The sequence below is a fragment of the Danio aesculapii genome, chromosome 11, assembly GCF_903798145.1.
Source record: "Danio aesculapii chromosome 11, fDanAes4.1, whole genome shotgun sequence".
NCBI classification, from domain to species: domain Eukaryota; kingdom Metazoa; phylum Chordata; class Actinopteri; order Cypriniformes; family Danionidae; genus Danio; species Danio aesculapii.
The window spans coordinates 1,749,806-1,769,313 of NC_079445.1; the positions used below are offsets into that span (position 1 = coordinate 1,749,806).

At 41.6% G+C, this 19,508-nt stretch overlaps 1 protein-coding gene across 1 annotated transcript in view; it reads left to right on the forward strand.

The window, feature by feature from the left end:
- lrp1aa (low density lipoprotein receptor-related protein 1Aa) overlaps positions 1-19,508 on the forward strand; it is a 239,829-nt gene that overhangs the window by 164,426 nt on the left and 55,895 nt on the right. Inside the window, exons 43-55 of the mRNA XM_056467699.1 lie at positions 305-509; positions 878-1,070; positions 5,970-6,095; positions 6,238-6,366; positions 6,447-6,566; positions 8,655-8,768; positions 8,910-9,059; positions 11,102-11,224; positions 12,861-12,977; positions 13,334-13,462; positions 14,236-14,358; positions 16,966-17,106; positions 18,374-18,564. Coding sequence (XP_056323674.1) covers positions 305-509; positions 878-1,070; positions 5,970-6,095; positions 6,238-6,366; positions 6,447-6,566; positions 8,655-8,768; positions 8,910-9,059; positions 11,102-11,224; positions 12,861-12,977; positions 13,334-13,462; positions 14,236-14,358; positions 16,966-17,106; positions 18,374-18,564 — 1,861 coding nt within the window. The remainder of the gene's footprint in view (positions 1-304; positions 510-877; positions 1,071-5,969; positions 6,096-6,237; positions 6,367-6,446; positions 6,567-8,654; positions 8,769-8,909; positions 9,060-11,101; positions 11,225-12,860; positions 12,978-13,333; positions 13,463-14,235; positions 14,359-16,965; positions 17,107-18,373; positions 18,565-19,508) is intronic.

Sequence of the window (19,508 nt, forward strand, 5' to 3'; positions counted from 1 at the left end):
GGTCAGTCGATCGGTCAGTCAGTCAGTCAGTCGACAGCGGCCTCTGGTGGATTAATGTGAGAACAGCAGGTGTGAATGGCACTCGCGAGAAAAATTTGAGATCTGAAAAAACGTACACAGCGGCCTCTGGTGGATTCGCGAAAACAAAACCTGCAGAAAAACGTACCTCCTGGGATATATTTGGTGCACTCCAGAAACGTATATAGGGGTACATTTTCAGAATGAGCCTGGGTTTGGGTTATCATCCCATGCCTCCTCAAGATGATTTCTGAACTCAGCGTCTGTCATTTCTCCTCTGTTTCAGCCTGATGTTCTGGACTAACTGGAATGAACAGTCTCCCAGTATCATGCGCGCTCAGCTTTCTGGCTCCAATGTGATTGTAATCATCGGCAGTGATATCCGCACTCCCAACGGCCTCGCCATCGACCACCGCGCAGAGAAACTGTATTTCTCAGACGCTACGTTGGATAAGATCGAGCGATGCGAGTACGACGGCACACACCGATACGTGAGTTACAACTTACACCGGTCAATATTCTGTGTTTACTCTGTTTACTTCGGATTTGTTAGCCCTCCTGTTACATCTGAATTTTTCAAGACACTAGTATTCAGCTTAAAATGACATTTAAAGCCTTAATTAGCTTAATTAGGCAAATTAGGGTAATTATGCAAGTCATTGTAAACACAAGTCAAACAGTGGTTTGTTCTGTAGACAATCCAAAACAAATATTGCTCAAGAGGGCTAATAATATTGACCCATAAAATGGTTTAAAACAATTAAAAACTGTTTTTATTCTAGCCGAAATAAAACAAATCAGACACATTAGTGTTCAGCATTAGCATTTCCTCAAACTGTGCATGTTTTGCCGTCTGTAGGTGGTCCTAAAGAACGAGCCGGTGCACCCCTTCGGTTTGGCCGTGTACGGAGACCACATCTTCTGGACAGACTGGGTGCGCAGAGCCGTCCTGCGAGCAGATAAATATGTAGGAGGAGAAATGAAGGTGTTGAGAGCTGATATTCCTCAGCAGCCCATGGGGATCGTGGCTGTGGCCAATGACACGAACAGCTGTAAGTCAACAAGTGCTTTCATTTTCAACTCAAGTTTGAAGTTCAGTTATTTATAAAGCACATTTATGCACCGTTTCCACTACGGGTCAGCACTGGTCACCTTTATCAGGCTTATATCTCCACTGCCAATGGTGCCCTTTTGGTAGGCGTGACAAAGCTGCAGTCAACGTCATATATAAGGTCTGACTCTGCTTAGACTAAAGTCTGGTCACTGAACCTTCAATAATGTCCAGTATAGAATATGTGCTCATGCTGCAGTGGAAACAGAATGAATATTGTGTCTGACTCCATCATGAGCTTGGAGGACTGCATCCATACATCTCTGCAATGACTCAAATCACGGATTAATAAAGTCATCTGGAATGGCAAAGAAAGCCTTCTTGCAGGACTCCCAGAGTTCATCAAGAGTCTTTAGATTCATCTTCAATGCCTCCTCCTTCATCTTACCCCAGATATGCTCAATAATGTTCATGTCTGGTGACTGGGCTGGCCAATCCTGGAGCACCTTGCTCTTCTTTGCTTTCAGGAGCTTTGATGTGGAGGCTGAAGTTTGAGAAGGAGCGCTATCCTGCTGGAGAATCTGCCCTCTCCTGTGGTTTGTAATGTAATGAGCAGCACACGTCTTGATACCTGTTGATGTTGATCATCCACTCTGCAGATCTCTCCATACTGAATGTAACCCCAAACCATGATTTCTCCTTCACCAAACTTGACTGATTTCATTGAGAATCTTGGGTCCACGCAGATTCCAGTAGGTCTTCTGCAGTATTTGTGATGATTGATGCAGATTTTTTTATCAGAAAATCTTCTGCCACTTTTCCAAATGATCAACTAGAAGTCAAGTTATTATTTGTTGCTCTTACAACTGGGATCCTACCTTTTTTTAGGTAGTGTATATATTTAGAAACAAAGCAAATAGACTATAAATAGAAATAACTATTAATATAATATTAATAGGCCAAACTGAATAGGTAAGTGATTTGAACATAGATAGTGATGAATTCTATCTGTTCTGACTGCTGCGGGGGGAAAAAAACAATCCTGAAACCATGGCTGGATCCATCTACACCAGTTGATCTTTCCTGGAAACTCTACCTACTGGGCATTATTAGTTTGGAATATACCACAGCTAAAATAAATGGTGCCAGCAAGAAAACTGTACCATTTTGGTCAAATATGAGAGAGAGTGTCAGATAAGTTTCAATCCTGATTTTGTATTGAATATTGCACTATTACTGTTTTTTTTATATTTTACTTTGCTGTTGAGTGGATCTCAGGCTTTGTTATATATAGTTTAAAATCAAAAATGTTCAATAATTAAACAAACAAACAGAAAAATAGATAGTGATGGTGCCATTGTAATCTGATACAAGCCACAGAAAAAGCTCTGTATCCTCTACGTTTCAGTCCGGGCTGAGGAACTCAAAGAAGATTTCAGCTCAAGCATGTAATGATGTGCCAAAAGTAATCTGGGATTGTCAGAGAAGCGAGAAGAACTCTATCCCGCTTTGGGAATGACACCGTCACACGCAATCAATATCTTTCATCGTGCTCATCTGAGTGTGAAAGAAACAATTCTCAATCCTCAGACCATAAACACAACATCTCTGCTGATCTCAGGACATCTCACTGCCCTCCCCAACAAAACATTACTGTGTAATGTGTGCAGAATGTGCGTTTGCATTGTCTTGTTGAAATATGCATGGGTGTCCCTGGAAAAGAAGCATATTGTGCTCCAGAATCTCTATGTACTTTTCAGCATTAATGGTGAATCACAGAAGTCCAAGTTACCTTTGCCAAGGGCACTGACACAACCCTATACCATGGGTTACTATGTACTATGTACAGTTGCCTTGAACCGGGCCGAAGCATGCTTGTCCCCCCTCCCGTCTCCCCCGACAGCCCGCACTCATATTACATTTGGTAAAATTCACATCTCGTCTTCAGTTTCGGGCTCAGACGCGCTTTGCAATCTCACTACAAGCGTATCAAGCGTGAGCCCAAGTGAACTGCGCTCTGGCACACCTCGGGCCAGTGTCGGCCAACTAAACCGTGCCTGAGCCCAATTCAGAGCATTCAAACTTCTCAAATGATCCATGAAACGGGCCTGGGCACAGTTCGGATAGCATAGTGTAAGTGCGCCCTTAGACTTGTTGCTGGTAACAGTCTGGATGATCCTTTTCTTCTTTGGTCCGGAGCACACGGCGTCTATGTAACCTTGACATACTGATTCATCAGACCACAGTACATGTTTCCACTGTGTGATGGTTTATCCCAGATGCCTCCGAGCCCAGAGAAGTCGATGGCTCTTCTGGACACTGTTAACATAGGGCTGCCTTTTGCCACAGTACGGTTTTAACTGGCATTTGTGGATGTAACTCTGTATTGTGGTACTTCACAAAGGTTTGCGGCAATAGTCCCGAGCCCATGTGGTGATATGGCTTATAGATGAATGAGGATTTTTGATGCAGCGCCCCCTGAGGGATCGGAGATCACGGTTGTTCAGCTTAGGCTTGCGCCTTTGTCCTTTACACACTGAAATTTCTCCAGATTCCTTGAATCTTTTAATGATGTTCTGCACTGTTGAAGGTGAAATATGCAAATGTCCTCCTCTCTTTCTTTGAGGAACATTGTTTTTAAACATTTCATTCATTTTCTCATGTATTCATTGGCAAACTGGCGATCTTCAGCACATCTTTGCTCCTAAAGGACTAGACCTTTCTTGGATGCTGCTTTTGTACCAAATCATAATCACAATCACCTGTTGACATCACCTGTTTCACATCATTATTCACCAGTTTACCTGATTACCAGCCCTAAACTGCTCCTGTTTTTTTTAACGTGTTGCAGGTCTGAATGACAGAAAAGGATGTATATTTACAAATAAAATGAAGTTGACCAGACAAAACTTGAAATACTGTGTGTTCATATTGTCTGTAATGAAATACAAGTCAAAGTAAATTCAGAAATCACTACTTTCTTTCGTTTATTAGCATTTTCCATACTGTCCCAACTTTCTCTGATTTGGGGATGTACATGTATATTTAATCATTTATCAGACGTTTTTGTCTTAGTGGCTTACATTTTGAGAAGGCATTCAGTGAATCAAAGGCAATACACACAACAAGTGCTGCTTATACACAGGAACTGCTAGTGCTCAGAGGAATAAGGGGTAGAGTTAGAGGGAGTTTTTATTTATTATTATTAGAGAGGAGAGAGTTTCTACAGGTGGTTTGTCAAGCCCACTCACAAAACACTCGAAACAAATAACACTCAGCAAGTAAAGATAGATGAGAAGTGACATTTAAAGGGCACATTGTTTACCCCTTTTTTATGATTTAATATTAATATTCTGGTTCTTCTGAGTGTGCCAGTTTAGGTTCAGTTTAAAACACAATTCAGATTTTTTTATTATAATGTGTTAAAGTGTCATGTTGGGGGCGTGTCCATAGCTCGCTGTTTTAGGGGTGTGTTGCTTCACATGAAAATTAGTTTGAACTTCCCGCCCAACGTAACAAGGGGGCGGAGCAAAGAGCTCCCCCGATTTGTGTTTGGCAACAGACAGGCAGACAGAGAGAAGCAACATGAGTGAGAGGACCAGCATTCAGCCGTACATGTACGACTCGGACACAGACCAAGCAGAGAGTACACAATCATATGTGTCTTTGTATAGTTTTACAGCCAACTGTGTGCTAGTTTAAAGTGCCGAGCTTGTACACCGAGACTAATAACCACTGAATTAACTTTGACTGAGGCACCGGATGTCCTGCTTAGAGCCGCGATACGGCACACCAGACACGCACATTCGCATGTTATTTAAAATGAAACTATTTAGATGGCGCTCTGTGGCGCAGCAGAAATATGAAGTGTCCTGAGTCGTTGTTGAACAGCCCCCGACTTGAAGCGCCGTTGTGTGCCTGATAGAAACCTATGTTTAGATTGCTAAAATGCATAGCGCTGTGCGTCGCCGAGCGGCGCTTCTGGTGTGCGACCTGCTTAAGGCAATTTCGTTATTTCCAATGGATGGACGAGCACGTGAGGCAACGCCCTCACACTTTCCAGCTGCACCTAGTTAAGATCACAGGGAGCTTCTGTGACTGCGAGAAATGCAAACGGCTGAAGTTTAAGGTAGACGCAATGAAAAGTACAAGTTTGCAAACCCACCTAAAGTTACAAACAATAATTCCGATTAGAGCGATCATGTGGTGAATGTTGATCTTGTGTTGAGCCCAATGAGCCAATAGAGCAAGGGTGTTCCTTTAGTGATATCGCTTTGACTCACACGATGAAAATGGCGGACGTGAAACAACAAACTGAGGATATGGTAATGCGCGCCTGTCAATCAATATTGGTGGGCGGGGGACCGCACTCCTTTAAATGCTGAGTGTTATTTGTTGCGGTCGATCTAAAAACCGCTCCAATTGGTCCATCGTTTTTATGTTGTTAATTTAAAAAAAATTACTGGGTGTGTTTATATCACCCCAATATGACGGTCTATACACTATACCTACACACATGTCTGTCCAGATCTTTCCTTAAAAGCTTAGCTAAGTTAATTAGGGTGAAGTTAGGGTAATTAGGCAAGTCATTGTATAACAGTGGTTTGTTCTGGAGACAATCCAAAACTAATATTGCTTAAGGGACTAATATTGACCTTAAAATGGCTTTAAAACAATTAAGAACAGCTTTTATTTTAGCCGAAATAAAACAAATAAGACTTTCTCCAGAAGAAAAAATATTATAGGAAATACTGTGAAAATTTCCTGAATCTGTTCAAGATCATTTGGTAAATATTAGAAATAAACATTTGCAGGATTGCCAATAATTTTGACGTCAGCTGTATGGAATGTCCCCGCAATTCACAAAAAGCAAACCTGTGTTTGTGTTTGTGTGTGTCAGGCGAGTTTTCTCCATGCCGGGTGAATAACGGAGGCTGTCAGGATCTGTGTCTGCTCACATCAGACGGCCGGGTGAACTGTAGCTGTCGTGGAGAGAGGAAACTGCTGGAGGACAACACATGCATCGGTAAATCTGGAATATCGCATGACATATTAGCAGATAAATGTATCAGTAGCCAGTTTTTGGACGACACTGAGGAGGTTGTGATGTATTATGTGTTTGCAGAAGTGTGTGTGTGTGTTATTAGCTGTGATGTTGTGTTTCTCAGCTCAGAACACGTCCTGCAGCAGTATGGAGGATTTCGAGTGTGGGAACGGAGACTGTATCAAATACACGCTCACCTGTGACGGCATGGCCCACTGCAAAGACAAGTCTGATGAGAAACAGTCCTACTGCAGTGAGTGTGTCTGTGTGTGCATGTGTTGTGTGTGTTATTGAAGTCCACTTGTCGCTCTGACTGTCTGTGTTTGTGTTCAGCTAATCGTGTGTGTAAGAAGGGCTACAAGCGCTGTGTGAACGGCCGCTGTGTTGGTCATAACACCTGGTGTAACGGGCGAGACGACTGCGGCGATAACTCTGATGAACTCTTCTGTAACGGTAAGAACATCTGATCATACACAGTACACACTACATACTACTGTACTGCTGTGTTCAGCTGTCAGAGGGGGCGTGTTCAGCTCTCAGAGGGGGCGTGTTCAGCTCTCAGAGAGGGCGTGTTCAGCTCTCAGAGGGGGCGTGTTCAACTATTAGAGTGGGTGTGTTCAGCTGTCAGAGAGGGCGCGTTCAACTCTCAGAGGGGGCGTGTTCAGTTCTCAGAGGGGGCATGTTCAGCTGTCAGAGAGGGCGTGTTCAGCTCTCACAGGGGGCGTGTTCAGCTATCAGAGTGGGTGTGTTCAGATCACGGACGGGCGTTTTCAGCTCTCAGACGGGCGTGTTCAGCTCTCAGAGGGGGCGTGTTTAGCTATTAGAGTGGGCGTGTTCAGCTGTTAGAGTGGGTGTGTTCAGCTGTCAGAGAGGGCGTGTTCCGCTCTCAGAGGGGGCGTGTTCAGCTGTTAGAGTGGGTGTGTTCAGCTGTCAGAGAGGGCGTGTTCAGCTCTCAGAGGGGACATGTTCAGCTTTCAGAGAGGGCGTGTTCAACTCTCACAGGGGGCGTGTTCAGCTGTTAGAGTGGGTGTGTTCAGCTGTCAGAGAGGGTGTGTTCAGCTGTCAGAGGGGGCGTGTTTAGCTGTCAGAGTGGGTGTGTTCATCTGTCAAAGAGGGTGTGTTCAGCTGTCAGAGTGGGCATGTTTACCTGCAGAATGGGCGTGTTCAGCTGTCACAGTGGGCGTGTTCAGCTGTCAGAGTGGGCGTGTTCAGCTGTCAGAGGGGTCATGTTTAACTGCAGAGTGGGTGTGTTCAGCTGTCAGAGTGGGCGTGTTCAGCTTTCAGAGAGGGTGTGTTCAGCTGTCAGAGTGGGCATGTTTACCTGCAGAGTGGGCGTGTTCAGCTGTCAGAGTGGGCATGTTCAGCTTTCAGAGAGGGTGTGTTCAGCTGTCAGAGTGGGCATGTTTACCTGCAGAGTGGGCGTGTTCAGCTGTCACAGTGGGCATGTTCAGCTGTCAGAGTGGGCGTGTTCAGCTGTCAGAGGGGGCGTGTTTAGCTGTCAGAGTGGGTGTGTTCATCTGTCAAAGAGGGTGTGTTCAGCTGTCAGAGTGGGCATGTTCACCTGCAGAATGGGCGTGTTCAGCTGTCACTGTGGGCGTGTTCAGCTGTCAGAGTGGGCATGTTCAGCTGTCAGAGGGGTCATGTTTAACTGCAGAGTGGGTGTGTTCAGCTGTCAGAGTGGGCGTGTTCAGCTTTCAGAGAGGGTGTGTTCAGCTGTCAGAGTGGGCATGTTTACCTGCAGAGTGGGCGTGTTCAGCTGTCAGAGTGGGCATGTTCAGCTTTCAGAGAGGGTGTGTTCAGCTGTCAGAGTGGGCATGTTTACCTGCAAAGTGGGCGTGTTCAGCTGTCACAGTGGGCATGTTCAGCTGTCAGAGTGGGCGTGTTCAGTTGTCAGAGGGGGCGTTTTTAGTAGCAAGAGTGGGTTTGTTCAGCTGTCAGAGTGGGCATGTTTACCTGCAGAGTGGGCGTGTTCAGCTGTCAGAGTGGGCATGTTCAGCTTTCAGAGAGGGTGTGTTCAGCTGTCAGAGTGGGCATGTTTACCTGCAGAGTGGGCGTGTTCAGCTGTCACAGTGGGCATGTTCAGCTGTCAGAGTGGGCGTGTTCAGTTGTCAGAGGGGGCGTTTTTAGTAGCAAGAGTGGGTTTGTTCAGCTGTCAGAGTGGGCATGTCCAGCTGACAAAGGGGGTTTGTTTAGCTGTTAGAGGGGGCGTGTCCTGCACCCAGAGGGTGTGTTCAGCTGTCAGAGGGGGTGTTAAGTTGTCAGAGGGGGCTTGTCCTGCAGTCAGAGGGTGTGTTTAGCTGTCAGAGGGTGTGTTCAGCTGTCAGAGGGGGTGTTAAGTTGTTAGAGGGGGCTTGTCCTGCTGTCAGCGGGTGTGTTCAGCTGTCAGAGGGGTGTTAAGTTGTTAGAGGGGGCTTGTCCTGCTGTCAGTGGGTGTGTTCAGCTGTCAGTGGGGTCAAGCAAATGTAGGTTTTTTATTCACATTTTATACTAAAAACAAGTCACAGTTTTTGAGTTTACACACTGACGTGTCTTTGTTTGTAGCGACGCTGTGTACGGCGGATCAGTTTCAGTGTAGAGATGGTGTGTGCGTGTCGAACTCCAGCCGCTGTAATCAAGTGTTGGACTGTGACGACGCCAGCGATGAAATGAACTGCTGTAAGTCACACAGATCATAACATTCAGCCTTTCGTTTACAATTAAATTCTCAACCTGTATCTGTGTCCATCACCAAAACACATGCTAGCTGGAGATTCCTGGCTCATACTGCTCTTTGACTTGTTTTGTGTGGTTTTCCAGCGGCGTCTGATTGCTCCAGTTATTTCCGTCTGGGTGTGAAAGGCGTCACGTATCAGCGCTGTGAGTTCACGTCGCTCTGTTACGCTCCATCATGGGTGTGTGACGGAGCCAACGACTGCGGAGACTATTCAGACGAGAGGAACTGCCCAGGTAAACACACACACAACCCAAACCTGACATTATTATTATTATGATCATATTTTACGTTTCACAAAAATGTAGGCTGAGGCATGTATTTCCAATGAGGGCTGCGTTTAAACCTGTATTTACCTGACAACACCACATCTCAGTATCAGGTGTAAATGGGACCTAACTGTTACTCTAAAGGCGATTCTCCAAATCATCAGATCTCACACACAAGCTCTAAACCAGGGGTCTCAAACCCAAATATAGCAGAGGGCCATTGCAATGACTGCACACTCATAGGAGGCTTAAAAAGAAAGTGCACACCTAGTTTAATTGAAGCATTTTAGACAGACATGACCTTGATATTTCAAGCATTACCTGTCACCAGTGATAATGCAAGACACACAGCTTCTGAAACATTACTCAGTCTTCTTATATGCAGCATATGCAGTGAAATATTTTTGTTTCTTGCTGTACATATTAAAGGGGTAGTTTAAATTGCTATGAAAGTACTACAAATAATAGGCATACCATTATTCTGTTCTAACCAATTGTTGCTTAAGCAGACGTTTAGCAGATAGCCTCCTCCATATAAGAACAGCAGAAAGCAGTTTGGGGAACTTCACTGACTTTACTGCCAATTGTTCATCTCAATATCTTTCTTTTTGTAAAACTACTGTAACCCACCGGTCTGATCACACCGGCGATTCTGTGCATGGGAGTCGGTTGCTCTAACAAGGAGCCTCTAGCATCTGTTGGTAGAACACCTTTAGAGGTCAGAGGAGTGAGGTTTACCTGCATAGCACTTTGTTAGCTGGCCTCCATTACACTCACCCCCTAAACCTCGTTCCCATCCCGTACGAGCCCCCATGTGTAAACCACCAGTCCTACTCACCCAACTCTGTCTGAGCTGGGATTGCACTGGCAATTCTGTGCATGGGAGTCGGTTGCTTTAACAAGGAGGCTAAAGACCATGGCCTCTAGCGTCTGTTGCTAGTGCACCTTTAGGGGTCAGAGGAGTGAGGTTTACCTGCATAGCACTTTGGTAGCTGGCCTCCGTTACACTCACCCCCTAAACCTCACTCCCATCCCGGATGAGCCCCCAGGTGTAACCCACCAGTCCTACTGCACCCAACCCGTGCTGAGCTGGGACCGAACTGGCGATTCTGTGCATGGGAGTCGGTTACTCTAACAAGGAGGCTATAGACCATGGCCTCTAGCATCTGTTACTAGAGCACCTTTAGAGGTCAGAGGAGTGAGGTTTGCCAACATCGCACTTTGCTAGCTGGCCTCCACTCACCCCCTAAACCTCACTTCCATCCCGGACGAGCCCCCATGTGTAACTCACCAGTCCTACTTACCCAACTCGGTCTGAGCTGGGATCAAACCAGCGATTCTGTTCATGGGAGTCGGTTGGTCTAACCATGGCCTCTAGCATCTGTCGCTAAAGCACCTTTAGAGGTCAGAGGAGTGAGGTTTACATAGCACTGCGCTATCTGGCCTCCGTTACACTACAACAAAGAGGGGAAAAGTGTGCATTATTTTACATTTACTTTGTTCAATTTAAGCAGCTTGACATTAAAATTTCACTTATGTAGCTGTTATACAAATATTAATACACATATGAAGAAAATCTAATAAATGAGACATTTTGATTTGAATATTAGCATGATTGTCATATCAACACCAGCACTGCATGGTAAGCTAAGAAGAAGTGTTTGTACAACAAAATACAGGCGGTATAAAGCCAATAATAATCTAATGACCCTTAAATATTTCCAATAATAAAGCGTTAGTAAAAATAGAGCACTTACGGACATATATTTCCAATGTTTCAACGTTTAAATCAGCCACAGACATAATCAGCATGTGGTTACTCTTGATAATGTACACTGAGAGAAACCGAAAGTAAATCTAACCTGTGTATATATAGTGCAGTACCTTAGATGTCCAGTTGGTGGTGGGTCAAAACTACAAGTGGGTATATGTGACTGCACAACATTGAAGGAGGAGGGGAGAGGGGGCAGTTTAAGACCGCTGCTCTAAACCTTGTTTTTATCATCCAGATAAGAAAAAGCGAAAGTGTCCATCAAACTTCTTCGCTTGTCCCAATGGTCGCTGTATCCCCATGAGCTGGACTTGCGACAAGGAGAACGACTGTGATAATGGAGACGACGAGGCTCACTGTGGTGAGACAAACACACACACATTTGTTTTCACATTCACTTATGCTGTGGGAGACCGTTCACAAACATGATTTACTGAGGTTTTAAACCTTTATGACTTTCTTTTTTCTGCTGAACGCAAGTGAACTAGCCTGTAGCCACCGACTTCCATTTGAAGAAAAATAGTATTATGGAGGTTAATGGCTACCATTTTCCAACATTCTTCAAAATATCTCTCTTTTTTGTTGTTGAACATAGACTGTAAGAAATGTTGGGTCCTATACAATTCTTACATGTTGTCTCAACACAAGTTGATTAAGTTAACTTAATTTCCTCCGGGTGCTCCGGTTTCCCCCACAGACCAAACACATGCGTTATAGGGGAATTGGATGATCTAAATTGACCATAGTGTTTGAGTGTGTGTGTGAATGAGAGAGTGTATGGGTGTTTCCTAGTATTAGGTTGCAGGTGGAAGAGAATCCGCTGCGTAAAACATATGCTGGAATAGTTGGTGGTTCATTCCACTGTGGCAACCCCTGATGAATAAGGGACTAAGACGAAGGAAAATTAATGAACGAATGAATTGGAAGTGGATTCAACATAAAACAATTAAGTTCCCCCCAAAAAAACTCAAGAATTGTGTTGATTCAGCTCATTTTAAGTAATTTTAGGTGAACTATCCATTAAGCCGATCTAAGAACTGACCCTGCGTTTGAGTGGGTTTCCTCCGGGTGCTCCTGTTTCCCCCACAAGTCCAAAGACATGCGGTACAGGTGAATTGGGTAGGCTAAATTGTCCGTAGTGTATGTGTGTGAATGAGTGTGTATGGATGTTTCCCAGAGATGGGTTGCAGCTGGAAGGGCATCCGCTGCATAAAACATATGCTGGATAAGTTGCCGATTCATTCCACTGTGGCGACCCCTGTTAATAAAGGGACTAAGCCAAAAAGAAAATGAATGAATGAATGAAGAACTGACCCGTCCCTTAAATCTATTCCACTGCTAGTTTTTTAGCATTTTCATTAAGAACAAATTTCAGTTCTGTGTTTATTAAGAGTCTTTCCTCATGACAAATATCGTCAGATTTAGAAATTAATTGTGTGGTATTCTCTAGACAGAATATAGACAGTAATTCATCTGAGGTTTAGTCGTTTCATAATCTCTTAAGTCCACGTAAATAAGGCAAGAAACTGCGACTGTTTTTTTTCATATAGTCACACAGTTCATAGAGAGACGGAGTATTAAATGAGAAAGCAGTGGGCGTGGCTTGTTTTTCTCTACTGCGAGCTGATTGGATGTAAAGTAGGCAAGATAGGGAAAAGGGATTGGGGAGAGTTATTTCAACCTAACTGACTCCTCCCCCTCACCATTTCTGTTTGTTGTCAAAACTGACAGCTGGAAGGGCGTGGTTAAGTATATCAGCCACACCCACTCCCTCAGACAGACCTAATCTGAGGATTGAACAGAAAACAAACAGGAAGTGCATTTGCAGATTTATATTAAAGACTACTAAGGCAAACTATTCATTTTTCTTAATGATGCACAGATGAACTGTTCTGCACAAAACTAGCAATGTGAGTGAACAAAATCAATATGATAGTTTTGATTTCATGTGTACTTTTAAGACTCTTGAATAATTCCGTCTTGATGGTTGTGCTCAGATAAGTTCTGCTCGGCGACGCAGTTCGAGTGTGGGAATCATCGCTGTATTTCCAGCAGCTGGGTGTGTGACGGAGCGGACGACTGCGGAGATGGCACTGATGAAGACAGCAGATGCAGTGAGTGCTGATCCACAAAACCACCATCAAATCTAGCATTTAAGTGTATTGACTTAATTAGGTAATTAGGCAAGTCATTGTATAACAGTGGTTTGTTCTACAATCCAAAACTAATATAGCTTAAGGGGGGCTAATAATACTGACCATAAAATGGCTTTAAAAAAATTAAGATCTGCTTTTATTCTAGCCGAAATAAAACAAATAAGAGTTTTTCCAGAAGAAAAAATATTATATGAAATACTGTGAAAATTTCCTGAATCTGTTCAACATCATTTGGGAAATATTTGAAGAAATTCACAGCAAGGCGAATTTATTTTGACTGTAAGTTGATCTATGGTGGGGTTTTTTTTACTCAGAGAATAAGACGTGCAGTGCGGATGCGTTCCAGTGTCCAGACTCTCACAAGTGTGTCCCGCAGCGCTGGGTGTGTGACGGAGACAGAGACTGTCCTGATGGAGCCGACGAGAGTGTGAAGGCCGGCTGCGGTGAGAACATTAAAGAAGACCTATCCTGCCCCTTTTTACAAGATGTAAAATAAGCCTCTCATGTCTCTAGAGTGTGTGTATGTGTGTGTGTGTGTGTGTGTGTGTGTGTGTGTGTGTGAAGTTCCACCTCAAAATACAGCACAAATAATGTTTTATAACTCTCTGAAACTGACCCTTTTAGGATTTGATTATGTTTGTGGCGTTTTGGTGACTGTCGCTTTAAATTCAAATGAGATTGTGCTCTTTTCAGAAAAGGGCGGAGCTACAAATGTCAATGCATCAGCATAGTGGCAGATTCAAAACAGGACTAACGTTATCCGTGTGAACTTTGAAAATGTGTGTGTGCTTCATGCTTCTGTCAGTCTATGTCGCTCCTGTCGCTGCTTCATCTAAAACTCCACATCTATAATCCTCTTAGTCTATGCTGACATTATCTTCAGCAGCTCAAACGCTCGAATGGCTAATGGACAGATGGCTGCTTCTCACTCAGGGCTGCTGTTTATGCTAATGAGGGAGAGATGGACACTAGTGGGCGGGGTTTTCCCCCTCTGATGACACGTACAAAGAGAGAATGTCAATCAAAGTGTTTCTGCAGACTGTTTGATTATTAAAAATTAGAATTAACTCATTTTTATCATTAGAAGCTGGATATATTCACACACTGCTGCCTCGTAATTGTGTTTAAACCTCTTATAAAAGTGATTTTTGCATGATAGGTGCTCTAAATACATGATGTTTCTGTGCTGATCACTTATTTCTTCTCTTCTGCGCAGTGTTCAACAACACGTGTCATGCGGGAGAGTTCATGTGTCAGAACAGACAGTGTATCCCCAAACACTTTGTGTGTGACCATGATAATGACTGCGGAGACGGCTCTGATGAATCTCTGGAGTGCGGTATGTGCACGATTGTTCCCAACAAGAGATGATTATCTCATCGTTAGCGAATAATGACATGAATTACGGCTAATGAGTGACTCGATGTTACGATACTTGACTCTCAAATGAAATCATTGATTTAGTCAGATGAAATAAGAACAGAATTCAGTCTGATTAGTTCATAGCAGGGGCGTAGCAACCAGGGGGGACGGGGGGGGGATACGTCCCCCTCATTTTTAGAGACAGACCATTTAGAAACAGGAGATTAATAATTATATGAACGTATGATCTCATATAGCTGTCCCCCCCACTTTTAAAATGGCCGCCACGCCCCTGGTTCATAGTATGTGGAATTTGTCTTAGATTGCGCATGATTAAATGAGCTGTGTTGAGCTGTGTCTAATACTGGGCTCATATAAAATATGATTTAATTATGCATTATACTGTATTAAATACATCATACATTATTGGTTGTTAACTCAGTCAAATAAAAGTCTATCAATAGTACAAACTAGAAAAACTAGAAATAGACTGTGAATATATGTGTAGTCATTGCTCCCTGCTTATTTGATGACTGTACTCTATTTTTGGACTATTGTTAGACGTCTGTTATTAGCCCAAATTTATTATTTTAGCCAAAACATTTTGATCTTTTTAGCATAAAATGTCTTGGTGGGAATGGAAACATTAATTGAAATAAATTATTTATAAAATAAAAAGGAAATAAAGCTAAATGTACTGAAACTAATAACTCTGGTAAAAAGTTTAACTCCATATAAACAGCCTTATTTAATAACGACAAATTAAACTAACTAAAATCAAATTTTTTTTAACTAAAATTGTAATTAAAATCTTTTAAAGGTTGTTTAGTTTCATTTGTTGAAATACTCAAATGAAATAAGTGACGATTAATGAATAAAACTTACACAAATACAATAAACAAGTTTATAAAATGAACTAATAAAGATAAGATTATATTAAAAGATACTATAAATAAAGAAGAACTTAAATACAACTCAAAATAAACATAAAATTGCTTCATTTAGTTTGTTGAAATACGAAATAAGTGAAGATTTTATAAATAAAACTTTAAAACCTAAAAAATAAAATAAACTAATTTATAAGAAAATATGTTATAAAAAATAAAATAAAAAATGTTAAAATGAAATAATAAAAATGTGTTTGTATTAAAAGTTTGTATTATTTAAAACTTTTATAAAAACAAAATAAAAATGTGTTAAATCTAATTCAAAATAAGCGTAAAATCGTTTAAAAGTTGTTTCGTTTAGTTTGTTGAAATGTGAAATAAGCGAAGATTATTATATAAAACTTTACAAACCTACAAAATATAAAATAAAATTCAATTTAATTCACCTTTATTTGCAGCTTCACATAAAAGATCATAGTAAATAGAAACAGTGTCAGATCAGTTCAGTGTGGTTTAATAATCACTATTGAGAGTCCAAACACTGAAGAGCAAATCCAACGATGCGCAGCTCTACAGATCCCGAACCATGCAAGCCAGTGGCGACAGCGGAGAGGGAAAAAAACTTCACCAATTGGCGAAGGAGAAACCAGACTAGGCACAAAATAGTTTCTAAAATGAAATAATAAAGATAAGTTTTGTATAGAAAGTTATTATTAAAACTTAAGTTAGTATACAAAATGAGGTAATTGCCAATTTGAGGTAAACATAAAACTGTAATGGGATCTCTGAGGTACTAAAATAACAGTATTCATACAAATATGTGATCCTGGGCTACAAAATATTGCACAGGTATATTTTTGGCAATAGTCAAAACTCATTCATTCATTTTGGCTTAGTCCCTTTATTAATCAGGGGTCGCCACAGCGGAATGAACCGCCAACTTATCCAGCATTTGTTTTATGCAGCGGATGCTCTTCCAGCTGCAAACCATCACTGGGAAACACATACACACTTATTCACACACACACTACGGACAATTTAGCTTACCCAGTTTAGCTTACCCAATTCACCTGTACCGCATGTCTTTGGGGGAAACCGGAGCACCCGGAGGAAACCCACGCGAATGCAGGGAGAACATGCAAACTTCACACAGAAATGCCAACTGGTCCAGCCAAGGCTCGAACCAGCGACCTTCTTGCTTTGAGGCAACAGCACTACCTACTGCGCCACTGCGTCGCCAATAGTCAAAATGGTGGATTGAAATATTTTGTCAAACATCATTATGATATTGAGTAAAAATAATGTTTCGTGAAGTTATGTAGTAAATTTCCTACTGTTAATAAATAAAAACATCATTTTTATTAGAATGTTTATTGCTGAGGACTTCATTTGGACAACATTAAAGGTGATTTTTCTCAGTATTTCAATGTTTTTGAATCCTCAGATTTGGTTTATCTCAGCTTAATATTATCCTATTCTAGAAGAGCAAGCATTAATGGAAAGCTTATTTATTCTGCATTTAGATGATGTATAAAACTCAATTAAAAAAAAAAAAAAAAACAGAGACACTTATGACTGGTTTGATGTCCAGGTCACGTATTTGCTGTTTATTCCACAGTGAGACCAAACATTCAGAAAACTGATGTTGAAAGCAAAAGTCATTGTCATTTTTGTCATTGTTGTGTTTGTTTCTCCAGAGTATCCTGCATGTAAGGTGAATGAGTTCCGCTGTGATAACGGCCGCTGTCTGATCCAGAAGTCCTGGGAGTGTGACGGAGAGTTTGACTGTCATGATCACTCAGACGAAGCTCCTAAAAACCCTCACTGCAGCGGCACTGGTATCAGTAAACTCTAAATCATTTATTTTTCTTCGGCTTAGTCCCTTATTTATTTCCCTTATTTATCTGTGTAAATAAATATATACACTACTTGACAACGGTTAGAGCAACAAATAATAACTTGACTTCTAGTTGATCATTTGGAAAAGTGGCAGAAGATCTGTTGAGCTGCATCCAAATCATCACACATACTGCAGAAGACCTACTGGAACCTGCATGGAGCCAAGATTCTCACTGAAATCAGTCAAGTTTGGTGAAGGGAAACTCATGGTTTGGGGTTATATTCAGTATGGAGAGATCTTCAGTGTGGATGATCAACATCAACAGCCTGAGGTATCAAGACGTGTGCTGCTCATTACATTACAAACCACAGGAGAGGGCAAATTCTCCAGCAGGATAGCGCTCCTTCTCATACTTCAGCCTCCACATCAAAGCTCCTGGAAGCAAAGAAGCTCAAGGTGCTCCAGGATTGGCCAGCCCAGTCACCAGACATGAACATTATTGAGCATGTCTGGGGTAAGATGGAGGAGGAGGCGTTGAAGATGAACACAAAGACTCTTGATGAACTCTGGGAGTCCTGCAAGATGGCTTTCTTTGCCATTCCAGATGACTTTATTAATCAGTGATTTGAGTCATTGCAGAGATGTATGGATGCAGTCCTCCAAGCTCATGATGGAGTCAGACACAATATTCATTCTGTTTCCACTGCAGCATGAGCACATATTCTATACCGGACATTATTGAAGGTTCAGTGAGCAGACTTTAGTCTAAGCAGAGTCAGACCTTACTGTCCTAATCAAATCAGTCAACATCAAGACATGATCAGATTTTATTGTGGTAAAATAAGTGTAATCTAGAGGTCTTTGCCTTTCATATAAGACACTTCTGATACCAAATGATCAACTGGAAGTCAAGTGATATATATCTCAAGGGGGATAGTAATATTGATCTCAGCAGTTTTTACAATATATATTATTTATTTAATTATATATTTAGTTTTTTTATCCCAGCCAAACTAAAATAAATATCTTTTCTCCAAAAGAAAAAAATAAAAGGAAATACTGTAAAAAAATGTTTCTTGATCTGTCAAACATCACTTGGGAAATATTTGGAGAATAGTGTACATTTCTCCTGCTGGATATATTTTAGCAATATTTGTATTTTATTTTTAATGCTATGTGTTTGAAGACAGTGTCCAACATAAACCATTCAACACTCAGTCTAACCTGAGCATGCATTGACGTTTGTTTGTCTCTTTTCCTTCAAGGAGAAAAGCAGTGTAATGAGACGGAGTATGCGTGTGGCAATGGGAAGTGCATCAGTGAGTCTCTCCTGTGTAATCGTGAGGACGACTGTGGCGACGGGACGGACGAACTCAACTGCTTCATTAATGAGTGTCTGAACAGCAAGCTGAGCGGCTGCTCTCAGCTCTGCGAAGACCAGAAGATCGGATTCAAGGTAAACAATCACACACAGATATAGGGGTAATGTGGAGAAATACACCTTGAGTATACTGTTGATTCACTTTTTATTCAGTTTGCCAATCAGATTGTTAATAAGCAGTATTTGTGTGTTTTAAATAGTGCTTGGCTAAGATTAATCTGATTAATTGCATTCAAAATTAAAGTTTGTTTTGCTCTGAAGTCGAGTCTGCTGGTCAAGTTCACTTGCTCCATGCTGTGCAGTGTGACAGTTTTACCATGGATTATGAGAGTTGGTCAGCAAAATAAAACAGATGACATGCTACAGTGGGTGCCTTAGTATGATGAGAGTCTGAATATTTTTAAGCAAGCTAAAATTACTAAAACACCTTACTATGACATTGTTTTAATGACAAATGTCTAATAATACTGCTAAAACTATTTATTTTATTTGATATAAAATGATAATAATTAAATGGTGGAGCTTCTTGAGTTTGTTAAGTAAGGAGTATTTTGATTGGTGGATTAAAAACTTAACATGATAGGCTGAACAGAATATCCTCCAATACAAAGATGGGCACGACTCGTGTCCTGAAAGGAAGGTCTCAAAAATAGCGCACACAAATTCAGAGGTTTCCATGCTCGTGCGAGCATTTTCACATGCACGTTCAGTGGTTCATAAACACATCTGACATAATTCATAAATGCATGAGGAAAGTCATCCAAGAACTTCAGATATACATAATTGTGTAACCATTTTAAATGTATTTAGGTAAGATATGTGTGAGCATTTGGGAAATAATTTTACGTTTTCATTTGAATTGATGAATTGTGTTTTGAATTTATGAATTGGACTTGAGGATTTATGAATTGTGCTGTGCATTTATTAAATTTATAAATGCAAATGTATTATTTTTGAGACTGATCTGGCTCCATAAAGTTGTGTTACATAGATATTTAAATGTGTGTGTGTGTGTGTGT